Source organism: Gobio gobio (assembly GCF_949357685.1).
Source record: "Gobio gobio genome assembly, chromosome: 17".
In the NCBI taxonomy this organism is placed as follows: Eukaryota; Metazoa; Chordata; class Actinopteri; order Cypriniformes; family Gobionidae; genus Gobio; species Gobio gobio.
Genome location: NC_137110.1, coordinates 11842865 through 11866385, shown reverse-complemented (window position 1 = coordinate 11866385; position 23521 = coordinate 11842865). Strand labels below are relative to the sequence as shown.

At 38.4% G+C, this 23521-nt stretch overlaps 1 protein-coding gene across 1 annotated transcript; it reads left to right on the top strand.

Moving 5' to 3' along the window:
- The first annotated feature begins 8540 nt into the window (after positions 1-8540).
- gpr27 (G protein-coupled receptor 27) lies at positions 8541-11106 on the top strand. Its single transcript, XM_079840919.1, has one exon. It carries the CDS (start codon positions 8944-8946, stop codon positions 10057-10059), a length of 1116 nt encoding a protein of 371 aa, XP_079697045.1. The 5' UTR covers positions 8541-8943; the 3' UTR covers positions 10060-11106.
- Positions 11107-23521: the final 12415 nt, after the last annotated feature.

The following is a 23521-nucleotide window of genomic DNA, read 5'->3' as shown; positions in this document are numbered from 1 at the left end:
CAGTAAAATATCCAAAAACCACTAGGCCAGTGTTATATATTTTGTTCAGTTGAGTACAATATCCCAAATGTTCCCAACTATTTGTAAATCGTGAGAAAATTTCTATTTTATCCAGGGAACCGAGACGTGTGAGGGAGTCGCTTGTCAATGGAGTCATATCTGTGTTACCCTCGGCTTCCAGTATAATTTTGCAGAAACGCTTTACTCTCGCTGCAGTGTGAACAAGTGTCATAGCAGCCGCCGAGAGAACACACAGAGTAACGTCATAACATCATTTTCAACCTACTCAGATGTATCTAATATGATAAACAGAGCTGCGTTACCTCATACTCATGACCGGAAAACCGGAAATGGCGCCGACGACTGTGGAATAATAAAAGTCCCGCTGCTCACGAGGCTTGTGTTGCGCTCTTCTTACTAACAATCGCTCCTGCTTCTGCTTCATACTATAGTAACGTTAATAATCCCATCAATGAACATGATTTCTGCCCGATTCCTATTCCGACTCTTTTCCACCGGCTGTGAGGTGAAGACCACATGTCCCAAGATTCTGCGCTCAAACTTGTCATCATCAAACTACGCCTTTGTTTTGAATAGGTGACCTCTAGCGGACGGAAAAGTTACATAGAGCAGCTTTAATGAAAGACTGTAGAAAGAGAAAAAGTCCAAGGAATATCACTGGATCATAACCCAGATAGCAGGTTTATTAGGTTTATTTATTTATCTTTATTAATTATTTGAACTTTTGTATTTAATAATTAAGTCTCTCCAGCGCTGGAAAGCTTGTCTAATATTAACACGAGATCATAACCCTTCTTTCTCCAGTGATATTCCTCTGAGCTTTTCTCTTGTAATGTCTCTCAGCCATCTCTCTTTCTACAGTATTTCTTCAAATCTCCCTCTTTCTCACTCTCTCTCCTCTCCCATCATGAGTGGACATGCCCCCTACTGCTGATTGGCTGTGGACCTTATTGTAAAGTGTTACCTTCTAGTCTTCATAAAACCTATTATTAAAAAGCTTTACATTTATGGAATGATTAAAGTGTCCTCCATCATACTGTAAAAGGTACATCACCTACGATCAGAGTCTCAGAGACTGCAGGTAGGCCTATAAAAACATTTTAACATTTAGTTCCCTTTCAAAGCCTACAGCGAACGGCCGGTTTGGACTACATCCCTGTACATCCTGCTTTAATGACGTCAGTAGAACAGTTTGTCGACTAACCTCCGCCAACAAGAATACGCGAAAAAGGGGGCGTGGTCTTGTTGCTCTCCCTCGTGGAGAAGAGGAAGTGTTGCGTTCGGTTACGTTTGTCGCCATGTCGCCATCAGACGCTGTTATTTTCATCGCGGAGTCAAATCACCTTTGTTTGGCCTTCAGGGGCTGTAGTTTGAGCGCGTTCATCTCCCCGTTATGGTAAGAGGCGTGACCTTTCCGGGCAACGTGCGCTAAGCTGCTGTCGAATCACAACACGGGAACCGCTGGCTCAATCAGAACTCGTCACGTGTTTCTGAAGGAGGGACTACATAGAACAGGGAAATCTTTCAAGCCGTTTTGAGGACAGTGAAAACAGCGGTATACAGATAAGTAAATTGTGTGAAAAATACTGTGTTTTTTTTACACCTGAAACATGAACACATGTTATATTGCACACTGTAAACACAATCAAAGCTTCAAAAAAACAGGAAAAACGGGACCTTTAAAGCTGTAGTCCGTGACTTTTGGTGCTCTAGCGTTTAATAAACAGAACTGCATGCGTCTTGTGGAAGAACATTGCAGCCGGGGCTACTTCTCTCTGTTTATGTCTCATAGACAGTAAAAGAAATGGACACAGCGACCCCATAGACTTCACGGAGAAAAAGTCAAGTCAAGTAGAAGCACTCACTTCCTGAGGGCTGAGTGTACTGCGCAGCCTCAGACTGAGCTTGACGACGTAGATGTGACGTGAGCAACCAGTCTGACAGTGGCAAGTCTTCTAGTAGTTGTGCAAAGTGAAATCTGAATCACGTTGTTGAAATATTTTGTCCCGTTGCTTTTGGCTCTCTATAGGCTTCTCCACATGCTTCTACCTTAACTTTATCAGACTTTATGCCTCCACGTCCCCCCGATTGCCCCATAGACAGTAAAAGATTGCCTGCGAGATTCTCCATGGGTCTATACGGTAATTTCTCTACTGCGCACCGAGAGTCGCGTGGTTATGACGCAATCGTTAGCCTATTTTTTTACAAAACCGGCTTCTACAGGGCGATAGTGTAAGATACAAGGTCATGGAGCCTTTTACACATTGTCGTGTTTCTTAAACAATGGACAAATGGAGTCTTTAAACGCCTCAGATGCAAAGTTATTCGCTGTCAAAGTGACACCAAAATGAATGGGAGTCAATGGGATGCTAACAGCAGGTGATGGCCTGGTTAGCAATGGCAGCCCCTATGGAAGGTACGCTTTCTGGGTGCTGGATTACCCCCTTGTTATGTCTATGGTGAGTCACACAGGGACTGTGCTCCTCCACAGCAGTCCCAATATAAACACTTATTATAAGTGTACCATAATGATTCAGGGTAAGACAAAAACACGGTTTGGAAAATGGATTCATGTTGTACATTCTCATAATATATTTTTTGTAAATCTTGACCACAAAAAAGTTACAGACAGCAGCTTTAAGAAACAAAATCACAAAGGTGGCACACATGATCATTTCAGGGCAAAAAATTAATTCCTGATGCAGGCCTATGTCATTATTATGGAAAGCTTGTTTCTGACAGGGAATAAAAAAAAATCCTTACATTTCTGATTTTATTTTTCTCACATATCTCGAATTTACATCTTTACATCGCAGGTTATAAAGTCAGAATTGTGTGATAAAAGTCACAATTACCTTTTTTTATTTTAAAAAACTTTTAAAAAACTTTTTAACTGTTTTTTTTTATTTTATTCAGTGACAGAAACAAGCTCCCATGCTTCCTGTAAACCAGAAAGCAGGTTATTAGGTTATCTTTATAAATTAATTCAACATTTGTATTCAATATAGCTGCATCCAAAGAAGGCACTTTCTGCTTTTACAGTGCCCCAAAAAGCACACTTCAGCCAGAATTAATGTAAGAATATAATTGAATTAGATGACGTTCAGACTAAGTGGCATCTGCAAGCACAAGTATTTCTCAGAACTGACTTCCCTTTTTGGAGTCCTTTTGCATTTGCTTTAAAAAAGATATGGTGAATTATAGATAATGCATGCCCATGCAGTGCATATTTCATTCATAATTAACTATTTAATGACTGTTGCTACAAATTATAGGACATGAGACCGAAACGTTGCTAATAAATGAGTTTTGATATCTTTTGCAAGTATCGATAGCGTGCGGGATTTCCTTTAACTTTTGTATTCATTTTAAACAAGCACACAAAACAAAACAGCTTTAACCCCTTAACTTGGCATTCTTTTTATTGTTGCCTTCGAAAGCTTATGAAATCATTCTGTGAAAACCGTTTCCATGGAAACTGCTTTTTTATTTTTATTTTAGCAGGCTCCTCCCCTAGTGGGTAGTGTCAGGTTTCATATTACAAAATGTATTTGAACTACTTTATAATCAAAACCTTTTCTAATCGTGACAAAACACATATCATCGGAAAGGTCTTGAGTCTCAGGTTATTATTTTTGTGATAGAAGGGAAATTTGGATATACATTACAGGAAATTGCATAAAATCAATGGAATGTGGGTGACACCCAGTGGCTATATTTGGTATAGCGCTTAAAAAATGTCATATAGGAACTTCAATTTTTGTGATGTCAACTTCAAATATGGAACACAGCTTGGTTAGATAGATGGCTTTGATTTTATAGTAATTTTGGAGTAAAACATATTTTGTAAAATGTATATTTTATAAAATAAAAATGTTTAGTACAGTACATTTGATTAACAGTAATTTACAGTAATTTAGACTGCACACTTCTGCTGAGACCGCACTGGTGCACGGACTTCTTCACGAAAGTCAAAGCGTTACGTCATGGAAGTGCGGACGCGTAGGAAGACCACGAGGGTTTAGGGAGCCATTTGGGACCATAGATATACATAATAAAGGCTAGATGTCTCGTCCCCGCTGCTGGCCAATGCTGGCGGCCATCTTGTCACAGTCAGCTCGCTCACTCGTAACATTGTGTTGTAATGGTGCATGTACTTTTTAAAAAACCATAACTTGCTCAATTTTCTACCGATTTTCAAACTGTTTGGTTTGTTCTAAACGTCATGTAGTTATGAGACTGCGTACTTATGAATAATTATTCATAATTTGTTCAAGCATCCAGAATTATAGCTACGTTAATAACGTTTGTAAGAAACCAAACCATTTGTGAATCCGTCAAGATTTTTTGTGTTCGTGCAGATCACTCACCTTACATCAGGTACCACAGAGCCCGCCAGAAAGCTTTCCTGTGACAAGATGGCCGCCGGTGATGACGTTAGAGACTCCGCCGTAAGAAATCTAGCCTTTATTATGTATATATGTTTGGGACAGGGCCTTTCTAGTCTTGAAGCCAATACGGAAGTGACTTAAACTGCAATTCATTGACTGGCCACTAGGGTCACAGGCTCCAGAAGGGAGCAGAATCTCATTGAGCCCCATGTTAAAATGCCCAACTTTACAGCAGAAAGTTAACATTAGTTAACTACATTACTTAACATGAACTAACAATGAACTGCACTTATAAAGCATTTATTTATCTTTGCTAATGTTAATTTCAACATTCACTAATGCATGATTAAAATCTTGTTAACATTAGTTAATGCACTGTGAACTAACATGAACAAACCATGAACAGCTGGATTTATATTACAGTTTTTCTCAGTTGCTTTGGTACATTTCTCACATCAGAATTGAAATGATCAAAACTACCTGTTCAATCTTCACATCATTGTCACTTGTGCACATCAAAAAAGCAGTTTCTCATTTCTTTGAACAAGTTGCAAATGCTTAGGTACATCCATGCAAATGATGATGGACAATTTGCTGCTGTTTCCTACATTATCTACTGCTTATGTCATGTTGATCAAAATGTTTTATAATGGGTCTCTGTTGAATAGTCTCACCCCCCACAACATTTAGGCATTAGTTCATACATAGCATAAGTCTTTATATGCAAAATGGTTGAACAAGTTGTCATAATGTCAGTCATATTTCTATACATTTCCATTAGACATTTTTTCTAAAGATCTCTGTTGTGATGTGAATGAGAATTTGTGGCCCAACAGACAGGAACGTCAGGAGGTGTAGGAAGCACTGCATGTACAGTTTTCCCTAAGGAGATTGTCCTATGTTCACATTTCTACTTTTGTTTTTTGTTTTGTTTTTCTTTGTGCTATTCGTGCTGTCTTTTCCTTTCTGTATCGCAATGACATGGTCTGTCAACAAATTACAGTACAAACAGTAAAAGCGTAAATGTGAATCTTGTCCAGTCTCTTGCAATCAAACTCCCACATACACTAAGGTGTAACCTACAATTTACAATAATTGTCATCAAAACCTTAGCCATGGTTTACATCAGAAACGTTTGAGCAAGAGACTGGCTTTTGCAGGTAATCCATGGTGTTATGCTATTTTTACATATTGTTTTGAGAAATGCACTTACTGTTTTGCAAATGTCGAGGATGATTCGAGAAATGTACCAAAGCGACTGAGAAAAACTGTAACTAACGTTAACAAAGATTTACTAATGCTGAACAGAGGTGTTGTTCATGGTTAGCACATGTTAACTAATACATTAACTAATGTTAACTAATACAACCTTATTGTAAAGTGTTACCGAATGTTTTGATAACTCGATAATTCGTTTACATTATATAAAGCCTTAAAGTTCTGCATAATTAAGGGCGTGGCCACTTTGAGTGACAGGTGGATTGCCGTTTGTCTGCTGTCTGTTAGTCATCACGTCACCGCTCTGTGACACGCTGCCAAGATGGCAACGGCCAGCTCGACTCTACTTTACGCTTCAAAACTGCTCTTCAGAATCCTATGGGTGACGTCATGGACACTACGTCCATTTTTTTTTTTTTTTTACAGTGTATGGTTAAAACAGTAGACTTCTTGAGAGATGCTAATTGTTCACTTACTTCACAAACCAGCACTGGTGTTAGGGGAGCATTTCAGGTACAATGAGATTTTTGTTTGTTCTTTTGTCTATTCACTTCAAGGCCAGGATGAAAGTTTTGTTTAGAAGAATATTATTTTCCCCCTTTCTTCATAAATTGCTAATTGCCAGGATTCTTGTTCCTTTCATTTACTTTTTTGTGTGTTAAATTCATTAGAGTATGAAGTCTTTTAGCCTCTAAACTAGGTTACCTAGGTGTAGTTCAAAGCATGAACCGGACATTTTACATGTTTGACAACAGAAAGTGTCAAAACATTTTCCATTTTCATTTTGAACAATATGAATATAGTTTTATATTTGTATTTTTGGGGAAATGTTTTGCTTTAAATGTGTGCTTGTGCTGTCTTGCTTTATGGTTTCATATTTTTTTTATCTAATGCAATGACTTTTTAAGTGTGGTTTAAGTGTCTAAATGCTTCTTTGGGAGTCACTGAATAACAGGATTGTCATGCATTAGATGTATTTAAATTAATATTGGATTAAACCCAGGTGTAGTTCATTGCATGTTTAACTACATTTTCCATATCATTTTGAACAGTATGTATATTGTATTTAAACTGAACAAATGTGTTTTTTAAATGTTTTGCTTTCAATGTGTGCTTTTGTTGTCTTTCTTTATGATGAATGTCATTTGGATTAATGGTTTGGTTTAACAGGAGTGCTATGTATTAGATATTTTAGGCAATGTATCTATCTTTGTGCCATTACTACACTGTGTGTACTGTGTAGACATTCAGCAAACACCGAGATAGTTGGAAGTGCGCTTAATTGCATTACAATATCTAAACACTAGATGGAGCTATTCATCACAAAACTGACTGACTGATCCGCTTCGCTCTTGCAAATGAAAGTACCATCGATTCAGGCACACGCACATATATTCTCTCTCATATCACCGTGTGACTTCACAGGGTGTCTTTCTATCACTGTTCTCGGGTTTAGTGACTTTATCAAGTTAACAGGGCGCTGATTGACAGGCATCAGTCATGATGGCACTTCAGCACCACGGACAGCGCTCCGCCGGACTTAAACGACACCAGAGCGAAACTGCATGAACGGCCATCGCGGACTGTGCGTTTGACATTAGGACCCGTTTGTTAAAAGTGATCGCAAAAATGGTTCAAGTAAAAATAGGCTACTTCTAAGAAAAGTTCTAGTTTGTTTGCAGAACCACTTGGTTTGAGATTTTGTATAGGCTATCATTAATTTAAAGAAGTGTGGCTTAAAGGGATAGTTTACCCCAAAATGTAAATGATCCCATAATTTACTCACCCTCAAGCCATCCTAGGTGTATATGACATTCTTCTTTCAGACGAATACAATCGGAGTTACATTAAAAAATGTCCTGGCTCTTCCAAGCATAATAATGGCAGTCCAAAATTTGAAGCCCAAAAAAGTGCATCCATCCATTATAAAAGTTACCCATACAACTACTGGGGGTTAATAAAGGCCTTCTGAAGCGAATCGATGGGTTTGTGGGAGAAAAATGTCCATATTCAAAACTTTAGAAAGTAAAAAAGTTCTGCCAGACCTCCTTCCGTATTCAACTTACGCAGTTAAAAAAAGCATCATGTGTCACGCCAGTTACACCTTTTTCGTAAGTTGAATATGGAAGTCGGTCCGCCGAAAGCTAGAAATTTTACTTTATAAAGTTTTAAATATGGATATTTTTCTTACACATGGATATACTTTCCTACACAAACACATCACTTCGCTTCAGAAGGCCTTTATTAACCCCCGGAGCCGTGTGGAGCAGTTTTATAATGGATGCATGCACTTTTTTGGGGCTTCAAATTTTGGGCTGTCATTCACTGCCATTATAAAGCTTGGATTAGCCAGGACATATTTAAATATGAACTCAGATTGAATTCGTCTGAAAGAAGAATGTCATATACACCTAGGATGACTAGCCTAATTCATCGGGTAATTTTCCCTATTCAGCAACACACATTTACATTTATGCATGTGGCAGACGCTTTTATCCTGGTCTCTGGTGTAAGCTATTTCCTAACTTTTTTATTCATATGAACCTGTAGCAAACAATTTTTTTAGGCATATTGCAAAAATGTGTTTTTTTTTCTTCTATTGACAGATATGCATAAAACAATGCATTTTACGTTAGAAAGGATAGCCTATATAAAGTTGTTGTGGCTATTTGACTGTTGCAGAAGTCACCGAGCTAACAGCTGATTGGCCCGCGTTAGCAAACGTTCCAAGAGGACGTACAGCTTCATTGTAGACAGCCTCAAGCCGTTGCGGCGCGACGCGTCGCGAGGCGTCATCGGCCGCTTCCAGTGCAGACTCGGTGTCAGGATCGCACCGCTCTCCAGACGGACCCACCGATGCTGTCACCGGAGGTTCCCATTATACTCCCCCCACCCCTTCACCTCCTCCCAAAACAAGAACGCACTAGACAAGACGACTACGTGCTCCGCCGCGATCTCCACAATAGACTGGGTGCGTACGTAAGGCTGTTATTTATTCAAAAATAATGTTTCGATGAAGCGTCTCGGGTTGTTTTCGGCCTACGCGAACGCGATTTTCAGATCGTTGGATCAATGGATCGTGCGTGTTTATCAGGGCGTCTTGTCTTCGACGAATAATGGATTACACAGCATCTGTTTTGAAGACTGAACGTGCGACGCAGACGTGAACTCTTGGATCTCCAATCGGCTAGGTACGGTCATATAAAAGACTCGACTGATTGTTAACGGCTGATATTTTGTAGTATATCAAACTGGGGGACCAGGACTGCTTAATGTCGGATTACAAAGCCCAGGCTGGGTTGTGCTTGCACAGATGCCGAACACAAGTGATCCAGGGGGAAGCAACCCCTCGCTCCAGAATTATGCCATCACTGCGTCTGCGGTCAAACTGGCGTCTTTGGGGCTCATCACCTGCATCAGCCTGCTCGGGAACACCGTGCTCTCCGCGCTGGTGCTGAAAGACAGCTCGCTCCACAAGGCTCCATATTACTTCCTCCTCGACCTGTGCGCGGCAGACATCATCCGCTCGGCCGTGTGCTTCCCGTTCGTGATGCTCTCCATCAACAGTGGCTCCGTATGGAGCTACAGCATCATCAGCTGCAAGATCATTGCGTTCATGGCCGTGTTGTTCTGCTTCCACATCGCGTTTCTCCTGTTCTGCGTCAGCGTAACGCGCTACATGGCCATCGCGCACCACCGGTTCTACTCCAAACGCATGACGCTGTGGACTTGCGTCGCGGTGATATGTATGGTGTGGACGCTTTCCGTCGCCATGGCATTTCCACCGGTCTTCGACGTCGGGACCTACAAATTTATTCGCGAGGAAGAGCAGTGCATATTCGAGCACAGATACGTGAAAGCCAACGACACGCTGGGCTTCATGCTCATGCTGGCTGTGATTGTGGCCACGACGCACGTCGTGTACGTCAAAATGCTGTGTTTTGTTTACGACCACCGTAAAATGAAGCCCGCGCAGCTGGTCCCGGCGATCAGCCAGAACTGGACCTTTCACGGACCTGGCGCGACGGGCCAGGCCGCTGCCAACTGGATCGCGGGGTTCGGACGCGGTCCGACGCCGCCGACGTTAGTGGGCATCAGACAAGCGTCGCACAACGCCAACCGGAGGCTGCTCGTGCTGGACGAGTTCAAGATGGAGAAACGGATAGGAAAGATGTATTACATGATAACGCTGGCGTTTCTGCTGTTCTGGGCGCCCTATATCGTCTCGTGCTACATCCGGGTGTTTGTGAAGGGAAACGCGCTTCCACAGGTGTACCTGACCGCGGCCGTGTGGTTGACGTTCGCGCAAGCGGGGGCGAATCCCATCATATGTTTCATATTCAATAAGGAGTTGAGAATGAGATTCAGAGCCTGTTTGCCGTGTTGCCTGACCACACAAACACCCATGGAGCCCTACTGTGTGATTTGAAGTGTTCTTCTCACTTGTTTTCACTGGCTCTGCCTGCTTGTCAACATACGGTGGCCCCAAAAAGTAGATGAGACCGGGGAGTGTTTAAACGTCTCAGTATTTTGATTATAATATTCCCATATTTGTGCTCTTCAAATTAAAACGTTTTATAATTATAATACAGTATTAATTCATTTCAAGTAGCTTACAAAGAGTGCTGCTTTAAAAAAAATTATGTTTTAACTTCTGCGCATTCATTTCTTGTGGAAATCAGATATTTGTTTGTCCAAAACATGATGACATTGCATTTTTCACATAATTAAATATTAAATATTAATACAAATACATAAAATATAAACATCTCTGAAAACATAAATGACTCTTCTGTCATTTAACATCCAAAAATATGATCAAATTGCAATGCAGACAGGACTTTTTTCTCACATCAAAATTGTTTTGCCTCATAAATCTTAACACAAAGTCGAACAACTTCCAAAATCATCATGTATGATAGTCGCCAATGCTCATTTCTGATTGGTTAAACTCGCTCTGTGTTAAAACACTCCCCAATCTCTTCTATTTGAACCCAGTTGAAATGTATGAATTGCATTGCATTATTGTGCTTTCTTTTGTTAAACGAATGACACTTGATCATTTTGTTTGCATTAATGCAATGGCATTCATACATGTCCGGATACTTTTTTTGGGCCACTGTAGCATGTGATCTTTTCTTTCAGTAAGAGGTGAAAAAGACCTGTTCCGACATTGCATATCAGAAGATCCACATTTATGCAATCCACGTATCTATGTAAATAATGTAAAAAGATGATTTATTTATATTCTGGAACTCTTTATATCTGATATGTAATATATTTGATATGACTTTTTGTGTGAACAAAATGGCCAGTGGCTTTTTACAATCACATGGACTAAATGTGAATAAACCAAGTCCCTCTCACGGCCCCTTTAAATAGAAGAAACTTGTTTTCAGTGGACACGAGCAAATTTGGCTGATGGGTCAGTGTTGAGGAGACCATGATTTGTATTTTAATTAAAATAAATGATTATAAATGTACTGTGTTGGTGTGCTAAAGCGATACATGATTCAAATGTGAGGACAAATGCGAGGCCAACAAGGCATTAAAAGAAGGGGATTTTGTTGCCATGTCAGACTAAACTGATAAAACATGTGGTTTTTGTACATATTGTGCTAAGCCTCCATCTCACTTGATGCTGTGGGGAAAAACCCCAAGCCGTAATGTGATGTTTCAGACACACTCATCCAGGGAGAATTTTTTTGGCTGCGTTTCCATCCCCCCACCCTTCCTACAGACAGTTATATAATACAGAGCCCTTTTTCCCTGAACCTCCCCTCAGCACAACTCCAGCGCTACACTTGTGTGATCTGGTGCGTCACACTGACAGAATGAATGCAGGCCACTGGAGATGTGGAATAAGATGATTTGTCTTCAATAAATGTAAACAGTGCATCCTGGATAGCTGCTTTATACATGAAAGCAGGAAATAACGGAAGAGGGGAAATATATCTGAAAGAGATAAGGCCATAAACACCACAGATAATGAAGGTGATGTGTTGCCCTTAAAGGGATAGTTCACCCAAAGATGAAAATTTATTCATTACTCACCCTCATGTTGTTCCAAACTTGTTAAACTTTCCTTCATCTTCGGAACACAAATTAAGATCTTTTTGATTTCTATCCCTCCACTGACAGCTACGCAACTAATTTGACACTTCAAAAAGTTCATAAAGAGATCGTAAAACTAATCCATATGAATTGAGCGGTTTAGTCCAAATTTTCTGCAGTCTCGATGCTTTATAGAATTTTAAAATGTATAGACTTTTATTCACATTTAAACATTGATCAGCAAATGTAAACAAAAGCTCAACCAAACTGCTTGACACACAAGAATGAACCTCATTGGTTCCTCCTGAAGCTCAAACTCGCTGTGTAACAGGAGAATGAACCTCATTGGTTCTTGCTGAAGATCAAACGTGCTGCGTAACATGAGAATGAACCTCATTGGTTCTTGCGGAAGCTCAATAGTACTGCGTAACATGAGAATGAACGTTATTGGTTCTTGCTGAAGCTCAAATGTGCTGCATAACACGAAAATGAACATCATTGGTTCTTGCGGAAGCTCAAATGTGCTGCGTAACATGAGAATGAACCTGATTGGTTCTCGCTGAAACTCAAACTCGCTGCGTAACATGAGAATGAACCTCATTGGTTCTTGCTGAAGCTCAAACGTGCTGTGTAACTCAGGAATGAACCTCATTGGTTCTTGCTGAAGCTCAAACGTGCTGCGTAACATGAGAATGAACCTCATTGGTTCTTGCTGAAGCTCAAATGTGCTGCGTTACATGAGAATGAACCTCATTTGTTCTTAAGGAAGCTCAAACGTGCTGTGTAACTCAAGAATGAGCCTCATTTGTTCTTGCTGAAGCTCAAACTCGCTGCGTAACACAAGAATGAACCTCATTGGTTCTTGAGGAAGCTCAAACGTGCTGTGTAACTCAAGAATTAACCTCATTGGTTCTTGCTGAAGCTCAAACGTGCTGTGTAACTCAAGAATTAACCTAATTGGTTCTTGCTGAAGCTCACACTCGCTGCGTAACAAAAGAATGAATCTCATTTGTTCTTGCTGAAGCTCAAACGTGCTGTGTAACTCAAGAATGAACCTCATTGGTTCTTGCTGAAGCTCAAATTCGCTGCGTAACACAAGAATGAACCTCATTGGTTCTTGCTGAAGCTCAAACGTGCTGTGTAACTCAAGAATTAACCTAATTGGTTCTTGCTGAAGCTCACACTCGCTGCGTAACAAAAGAATGAATCTCATTTGTTCTTGCTGAAGCTCAAACGTGCTGTGTAACTCAAGAATGAACCTCATTGGTTCTTGCTGAAGCTCAAACTCGCTGTGTAACAGGAGAATGAACCTCATTGGTTCTTGCTGAAGCTCAAGCGTGCTGCGTAACACGAGAATGAACCTCATTGGTTCTTGCGGAAGTTCAAACGTGATGCGTAACAGGAGAATGAACCTCATTGGTTCTTGAGGAAGCTCAAACGTGCTGCGTAACACAAGAATGAACCTCATTGGTTCTTGAGGAAGCTCAAACGTGCTGTGTAACTCAAGAATGAACCTTATTGGTTCTTGCTGAAGCTCAAACGTGCTGCGTAACTCAAGAATGAACCTCATTGGTTCTTGCTGAAGCTCAAACGTGCTGTGTAACTCAAGAATGAACCTCATTGGTTCTTTAGGAAGCTCAAACTCGCTGCGTAACACAAGAATGAACCTCATTGGTTCTTTAGGAAGCTCAAACTCGCTGCGTAACACAAGAATGAACCTCATTGGTTCTTGAGGAAGCTCAAATATGCTGTGTAACTCAAGAATGAACCTTATTGGTTCTTGCTGAAGCTCAAACGTGCTGCGTAACTCAAGAATGAACCTCATTGGTTCTTGCTGAAGCTCTAACGTGCTGTGTAACTCAAGAATGAACCTCATTGGTTCTTGCTGAAGCTCAAACTCGCTGTGTAACACGAGAATGAACCTCATTGGTTCTTGCTGAAGCTCAAACGTGCTGTGTAACTCAGGAATGAACCTCATTGGTTCTTGCTGAAGCTCAAATGTGCTGTGTAACTCAAGAATGAACCTCATTGGTTCCTGCTGAAGATCAAACGTGCTGCGTAACATGAGAATGAATCTCATTGGTTCTTGCTGAAGCTCAAATGTGCTGCGTAACAGGAGAATGAACCTCATTGGTTCTTGCGGAAGTTCAAACGTGATGCGTAACACACCAGAATGAACCTCATGGGTTCTTGAGGAAGCTCAAACGTGTTTCGTAACACAAGAATGAACCTCATTGGTTCTTGAGGAAGCTCAAACTCGCTGCGTTACACAAGAATGAACCTCATTGGTTCTTGAGGAAGCTCAAACGTGCTTCGTAACACGAGAATGAACCTCATTGGTTCTTGAGGAAACTCAAACGTGCTGTGTAATTCAAGAATGAACCTCATTGGTTCTTGAGGAAGCTCAAACGTGCTGTGTAATTCAAGAATGAACCTCATTGGTTCTTGAGGAAGCTCAAACGTGCTGTGTAACTCAAGAATGAACGTCATTGGTTCTTGCTGAAGCTCAAACTTGCTGTGTAACACGAGAATGAACCTCATTGGTTCTTGCGGAAGCTCAAATGTGCTGCGTAACATGAGAATGAACCTCATTGGTTCCTCCTGAAGCTCAAACTCGCTTTTTAACAGGAGAATGAACCCCATTGGTTCTTGCTGAAGATCAAACGTGCTGCGTAACATGAGAATGAACCTCATTGGTTCTTGCGGAAGCTCAATAGTACTGCGTAACATGAGAATGAATGTTATTGGTTCTTGCTGAAGCTCAAATGTGCTGCATAACACGAAAATGAACCTCATTGGTTCTTGCGGAAGCTCAAATGTGCTGCATAACACGAGAATGAACCTCATTGGTTCTTGCTGAAGCTCAAACTCGCTGCGTAACACGTGAATGAACCTCATTGGTTCTTGCTGAAGCTCAAACTCGCTGCGTAACACGCGAATGAACCTCATTGGTTATTGCTGAAGATCAAACGTGCTGCGTAACATGAGAATGAACCTCATTGGTTCTTGCGGAAGCTCAAATGTGCTGTGTAACACGAGAATGAACCTCATTGGTTCCTGCAGAAGCTCAAGCGCACTGCGTAACACATGAGAATGAACCTCATTGGTTCTTGCTGAAGCTCAAACTCGCTGTGTAACAGGAGAATGAACCTCATTGGTTCTTGCTGAAGCTCAAACGTGATGCGTAACACACAAGAATGAACCTCATTGGTTCTTGCGGAAGCTCAAACGTGCTGCGTAACATGAGAATGAACCGCATTGGTTCTTGCTGAAGCTCAAACTCGCTGTGTAACATGAGAATGAACCTCATTGGTTCTTGAGGAAGTTCAAGCGTGCTGTGTAACTCAAGAATGAACCTCATTGGTTCTTGCTGAAGATCAAACGTGCTGTGTAACTCAAGAATGAACCTCATTGGTTCTTGCTGAAGATCAAATGTGCTGCGTAACATGAGAATGAACCTCATTGGTTCTTGAGAAAGTTCAAGCGTGCTGTGTAACTCAAGAATGAACCTCATTGGTTCTTGCGGAAGCTCAAACGTGATGCGTAACACACCAGAATGAACCTCATTGGTTCTCGCACATCAAATGAACATGCATGAGCTTACTTACTTGCCTATAAATAATTCTAAGAGGGAAAAACATAAATTTAACAGGATAATTTAAAAGCATAGTCTACAACAAAAAAAGAGTTCCAAACCTGTATGACTTCTTTCTTCTTCTATAAATATTTATTTATTTATATTATTTTAACAATGTTTTAGACCCAACTAACTTTAAAATATCTTCTTTTGTGTTCGACAGAAGGAAAAAAGTCATACAGGTTTGGAATGACATGAGGGTGTCATTTTTTTGGTGCACCTTCCCTTTAAAATGTCCCTCTTAGATCCATTCTGGTCATCCTTACATGAAAATGTCACAGAGAAACACAAAGTGCCCATTTGACCAAGTGAAACCGCAATATTGACTCATGTTGTGTGAGCATTCTACATAGCAATGAAAAGCTCCATCAGCTAATTGGAGTGTTTTATTTAAACGGCCTTTGCCATCCATAGAAGGCCCAGAGGAGAGATAGAAATAGGCCACAATCTGCTGAGCTGTTAACACAACCATATTATATATGAACAAACTGTTTTTAGAGCAGTTTCGCTCTTGCTTCTAAGAGTTCATACTGCCATACTGATCAGAATGGTGGCTGTGGCACCCAAGGGAAAACATACAGACCAAGGCACTTGCTTTATTAAAGCATTTCCATTCGCTCTGCATTCTCGTCTTGTGTAAAGATGCAACACACATATTGCCTTCTTTTTGGCCTTCTTCCATCTAGTGCATTAAACCAGCGGTTATAGTCTGATGGAAAGACATACTTGAAAAGCAGGCCATGAATATTTTATACATGCAACAGCGCAGCGTAAACTTCTCTCCAACTTATGGATACGACGTGCAGTTTGTTTTGTTCAAATAATTGGTCCTTAATGGACTTAAAAGGTTCTTTACTAGGGAAAGCCTATTTAAAACGTACAGGAGAGTTTGTATATCTGTGCGTCTGTTATTTAACAACGACACAAAGCTTTACACAGTGTTCCAACGCCAGCACTCTCAGTGTTCTTCAGTGCTGCACTGGAGAGTAAATAAGGTGACAGCCCCATTCCCAGGACAGTTTCTTCACAATGACACACTGAAGTGAGAAATACTAGAGTAAGCATTTTAAGAATAGGACTGTCAGAGTGCTTTGACACATCCTTTATACACTCAAAAAAAAGAAAGAAAGAAAAGCCTTTTTTTAAGATTTAGCATTTCAATGAATAGTAAAAATCCATCAAATTGAATTGAATAATTGATTATTTAATAATAAAGGATAATTCAATATTCAAAAAATTTTCAGAGTACTATCTACACCAGGGGTTTTCAATCTTTTAGATGCCACGGACCCCCACATATGATATTATATAAATTTATAAGGCATCTGTCTTTTATAAGCACTCAATTTATGCACAAAAAATAATATTATAAATCTAAAAATTGTTTGTTACATTATTATATTTTTTGTTCTCCTCAATGTAGTAATGTATTGTTATATTAATTATTTATTTCTTGCTTATTTATTTAATTTTATTCACATTTTTATTTATATTAATATTTTTGTATTATTTTAATCTAATTTAATTTATTTAATAGATTAATAACTAACTCATATTTTTTTATCTAATTTATTGCTTTACTATTTTATTTTAATCGAAGAAAAATTCCTTGTTAGTCCAAAAACAGCTTTTATTGTAACCACGCCCAGACAATGGCTCATTGTGGAATGTGCCTATCTATGACAGGTGAAAGACCGCCTCTGCAGATGAAAATCAACACATACTTCATCATTGCATACTTTGGCCTCGCCCACTGGCGTGTTAGTGAGATGACGAGGAGAGCAATCCAGGATGGACTACAAATACCATTAACTTCCAAAGGATCCTAATGATAGGAATGTGGTTATTTATTTTCAACAATGTGTGTCTCAATTGAGCATTATTTATTTGTATTTGGTACATTTCACTGTGGATTCTTTGGTAAATCAGTCAAAATTTTGGCGTGCAGTAATGCGGCAACATGTAAGTAACCGTGTTAATTCTAATACCTGATCTGTGACCAGTGATTTCTGATATATAATGACTCATGTACAGTCACATGTTCTTTGTCTATCTATACTCAGTAAATCAAACCAGTGACTAAACGGTCAACTTCACATTGTTTCTCATAGTAGGATGAAAATAATCTGTTATTTAAACTGTGATTAAATTATATATAGAAAACGATCAAAGAACACTCTGCAGTCACTGGAGCTGTCAATCAAACAGTGCGGTTTATCAGTGACTGAGTTCTGGACTCGCGCCAAAACTCCCGTTATAATCAACGGATCTCTTATTTACATTGTGTTTGCGCTGCGAGTTATGATGAACGCATTTTTTATTAGTGTGCAAAAATCGAGTTGCAATGACGAGATCACTGCATTCATGCGCTCAACATGCCTGTCATCGGCTACAATGCTCATCACTGCAACCTTTCAAACCACGATCTAAATATAATGCTATAATCGGCACTTTCACGATTAGTTAATCTTAAGAGCTGTAGTAATAAAGACGTGCTAATAGTAAAAAAGTTTTCGAGAGAGTTACACATGTAATACTTAGTTGTTTCATATGCAAAGATGTTAGCCAATCACAGCAGTGGGCGTTTATACTGAAGTCTCACAGCCGACACACCCCTTCAAACAGAGCATTCACATCAGAGGGCTAAGATCAGGGTAGGAAAAATGCAGAGAAGGGTATGACTGCAGAGTCGCAGTTTTACCCCAACTACAGTTTTACCCCACAGCAGTTTTGCCTGCGCATGCGCATTTCGTCGTGAGAGTTTTATGCCGTTGAGATGCATGTTACAGCACTGGAAGGGAATAATTTCATGATTTACCATAGCTTACCAGGATTAACATAGTTTACCATGATTTACCACATTCGTGATTTATCACGTTCTACCATGATTAACCATGTTCTAGTATGATTTTTTGATTTACCATGATTTACCACGTTTTACTATGATTTACCATGTTGCTAGCATGATTTAGTTTACCATGATTTACCACATTCCCGATTTACCATGATTATAGCATGATTTACCATAGTTTACCATGATTTACCATAGTTTACCATGTTTCTAGCATGATTTACCATAGTTTACCATGATTTACCACATTCACGATTGACCATGTTCTAGCATGATTTACCACATTCACGATTGACCATGTTCTAGCATGATTTACCATGATTAACCATGTTCTAGTATGATTTACCATGATTCCAGCATGGTTTACCATAGTTTCCATGATTTACCATAGTTTACCATGATTTACTACATTCTAGCATGATTTACCATGATTAACCATGTTCTAGTATGATTTACCATGATTCTAGCATGGTTTACCATAGTTTACCATGATTTACCACATTCACGATTGACCATGTTCTAGCATGATTTACCATGATTAACCATGTTCTAGTATGATTTACCATGATTCTAGCATGGTTTACCATAGTTTCCATGATTTACCATAGTTTACCATGATTTACTACGTTTTAGCATGATTTACCATGATTAACCACGTTCTAGTATGATTTACCATGATTCTAGCATGGTTTACCATAGTTTACCATGATTAACCACGTTCTAGTATGATGTACCATGATTCTAGTATGGTTTACCATAGTTTACCATTATTTACCATAGTTTACCATGAATTACCACGTTCTAGCATGATTTACCATGATTAACGGCGTTCTAGCATGATTTACCGTGATTAACCACGTTCAAGTATGATTTACCATGATTCTAGTATGGTTTACCATAGTTTACCATGATTCACCATAGTTTACCATGATTTACCATGTTTCTGGCATGATTTACCATAGTTTACCATGATTTACCACATTCACGATTTACCATGATTATAGCATGATTTACCATAGTTTACCATGATTTACCATGTTTCTAGCATGATTTACCATAGTTTACCATGATTTACCAGTTTACCATGATTTACCACACTCACGATTGACCATGTTCTAGCATGATTTACCACATTCACGATTGACCATGTTCTAGCATGATTTACCACATTCTAGCATGATTTACCATGTTTCTAGCATGATTTACCATAGTTTACCATGATGTACCATAGTTTACCATGATTTACCACATTCTAGCATGATTAACCATGATTAACCACGTTCTAGCAGGATTTACCATGATTAACCACATTCTAGTATGATTTACCATGATTAACCACATTCTAGTATGATTTACCATGATTAACCACGTTCTAGTATGATTTACCATGATTCTTGCATGGTTTACCATAGTTTACCATGATTTACCATAGTTTAGCATGATTAACCACATTCTAGTATGATTTACCATGATTCTAGAGTGGTTTACCATAGTTTCCATGATTTACCATAGTTTACCATGATTTACCATGTTCTAGCATGATTTACCATGATTAACCACGTTCTATTATGATTTACCATGATTAACCACGTTCTAGTATTATTTACTATGATTCTAGTATGGTTTACCATAGTTTACCATGATTTACCATAGTTTACCATGATTAACCACGTTCTAGTATGATTTATCATGATTCTAGTATGGTTTACCATAGTTTACCATGATTTACCACTTTCTAGCATGATTTACCATGATTAACGACGTTCTAGCATGATTTACCATGATTAACCACATTCTAGTATGATTTACCATGATTAACCACGTTCTAGTATGATTTACCATGCTTAACCACATTCTAGTATGATTGACCATGATTCTAGCATGGTTTACCATAGTTTACCATGATTTACCATAGTTTACCATGATTTAGTATAATTTACCATGAGTTACCACATTCTAGCATGATTTACCATAGTTTCCATGATATACCATAGTTTACCATGATTTACCACATTCACGATTAACCATGTTCTAGCATGATTTACCATGATTAACCATGTTCTAGTATGATTTACCATGATTCTAGCATGGTTTACCATAGTTTACCATGATTTAGTATAGTTTACCATGATTTACCATGATTCTAGCATGGTTTACCATAGTTTACCATGATTTGGTATAGTTTACCATGATTTACCACATTCTAGCATGATTGACCATGTTTCTAGCATGATTTACCATAGTTTACCATGATTAACCATGTTCTAGCATGATTTACCATGATTCAAGTATGGTTTACCATAGTTTACCATGATTCACCATAGTTTATCATGATTTACCATGTTTCTAGCATGATTTACCACATTCACGATTTACCATGATTATAGCATGATTCACCATAGTTTATCATGATTTACCATGTTTCTAGCATGATTTACCACATTCACGATTGACCATGTTCTAGCATGATTTACCATGACTCTAGCATAGTTTACCATAGTTTACCATGATTTAGTATAGTTTACCATAATTTACCACATTCTAGCATGATTTACCATAGTTTCCATGATTTACCAGAGTTTACCATGATTTACCACATTCACGATTGACCATGTTCTAGCATGATTTACCATAGTTTACCATGATTTACCACATTCACGATTAACCATGTTCTAGTATGATTTACCATGATTCTAGCATGGTTTACCATAGTTTACCACATTCTAGCATGATTGACCATGTTTCTAGCATGATTTACCATAGTTTACCATGATTAACCACGTTCTAGTATGATTTACCATGATTCTAGTATGGTTTACCATAGTTTACCATTATTTACCATAGTTTACCATGATTTACCATGTTCTAGCATGATTTACCATGATTCTAGTATGATTTACCATAGTTTACCATGATTCACCATAGTTTACCATGATTTACCATGTTTCTAGCATGATTTACCACATTCACGATTTACCATGATTATAGCATGATTTACCATAGTTTACCATGATTTACCACATTCACGATTGACCATGTTCTAGCATGATTTACCATGATTCTAGCATAGTTTACCATAGTTTACCATGATTTAGTATGGTTTACCATGATTTACCATAGTTTCCATGATTTACCATAGTTTACCATGATTTACCACATTCACGATTGACCATGTTCTAGTATGATTTACCATGATTCAAGCATGGTTTACCATAGTTTACCATGATTTAGTATAGTTTGCCATGATTTACCACATTCTAGCATGATTTACCATGTTCTAGCATGATTTACAATAGTTTACCATGATTTACCACATTCACGATTGACCATGTTCTAGCATGATTTACCATGATTAACCACGTTCAAGTATTATTTACCATGATTCTAGTATGGTTTACCATAGTTTACCATAGTTTACCATTATTTACCATGAATTACCATGTTCTAGCATGATTTACCATGTTCTAGCATGATTTACCATGATTAACCACGTTCAAGTATGACTTACCATTATTCTAGTATGGTTTACCATAGTTTACCATGATTCACCATAGTTTACCATGATTTACCATGTTTCTAGTATGATTTACCATAGTTTACCATGATTTAGTAGTTTACCATGATTTACCACATTCTAGCATGATTTACCATAATTTCCATGATTTACCATAGTTTACCATGATTTACCACATTCACGATTGACAATGTTCTAGCATGATTTACCATGATTAACCATGTTCTAGTATGATTTACCATGATTCTAGCATGGTTTACCATGATTTAGTAGAGTTTACCATGATTTACCACATTCTAGCATGATTTACCATAGTTTCCATGATTTACCATAGTTTACCATGATTTAACACATTCACGATTGACCATGTTCTAGTATGATTTACCACATTCTAGCATGGTTTACCATAGTTTACCATGATTTAGTATAGTTTACCATGATTTACCACATTCTAGCATGATTGACCATGTTTCTAGCATTATTTACCATAGTTTACCATGATTTACCATAGTTTACCACATTCACGATTGACCATGTTCTAGCATGATTTACCATGATTAACCATGTTCTAGTATGATTTACCATGATTCTAGCATGGTTTACCATAGTTTACCATGATTTACCACATTCTAGCATGATTTACCATGTTTCTACCATGATTTACCACATTCTAGCATGATTTACCATGATTAACCATGTTCTAGTATGATTTACCATGATTCTAGCATGGTTTACCATAGTTTACCATGATTTACCACATTCTAGCATGATTTACCATGTTTCTACCATGATTTACCACATTCTAGCATGATTTACCATGTTTCTAGCATGATTTACCACATTCACGATTTACCACGTTCTAGCATGATTTACCCTTATTCTAGCATGGTTTACCTTAGTTTACCATGATTTAGTATAGTTTACCATGATTTACCACATTCTAGCATGATTTACCATGTTTCTACCATGATTTACCATAGTTTACCATGATTTACCACATTAACGATTTAGCACATTCTAGCATGATTTACCATTATTCTAGCATGGTTTACCATAGTTTATCATGATTTACCATGATTTAGTATAGTTTACCATGATTTACCAAATTCTAGCATGATTTAACATGTTTCTAGCATAATTTACCATAGTTTACCACGATTTATCATGTTTCTAGCATGATTTACCATAGTTTACCATGATTTACCATAGTTTACCATGATTTACAACATTCACGATTTACCACGTTCTAGCACGATTTACCATTATTCTAGCATGGTTTACCCTAGTTTACCATGATTTACCATAGTTTACCATGATTTACCACATTCTAGCATGATTTACCATGTTTCTACCATGATTTACCACATTCACGATTGACCATGTTCCAGCATGATTTACCATGATTAACCATGTTTTAGTATGATTTACCATGATTCTAGCATGGTTTACCATGATTTAGTATAGTTTACCATGATTTACCACATTCTAGCATGATTGACCATGTTTCTAGCATGATTTACCATAGTTTACCATGATTTACCACATTCACGAATGACCATGTTCTAGCATGATTTACCATGATTAACCATGTTCTAGCATGATTGACCATGTTTCTAGTTTGATTTACCATAGTTTACCATGATTGACCATGTTTCTAGCATGATTTACCATAGTTTACCATGATTTACCACATTCACGATTGACCATGTTCTAGCATGATTTACCATGATTAACCATGTTCTAGTATGATTTACCATGATTCTAGCATGGTTTACCATAGTTTACCATGATTTACCACATTCACGATTGACCATGTTCTAGCATGATTTACCACA

What these genes read in the sequence shown, in the direction of transcription:
- gpr27 (XM_079840919.1), top strand. Translation starts at nt 8,944, where the DNA reads ATGCCGAACACAAGTGATCCAGGGGGAAGCAACCCCTCGCTCCAGAAT.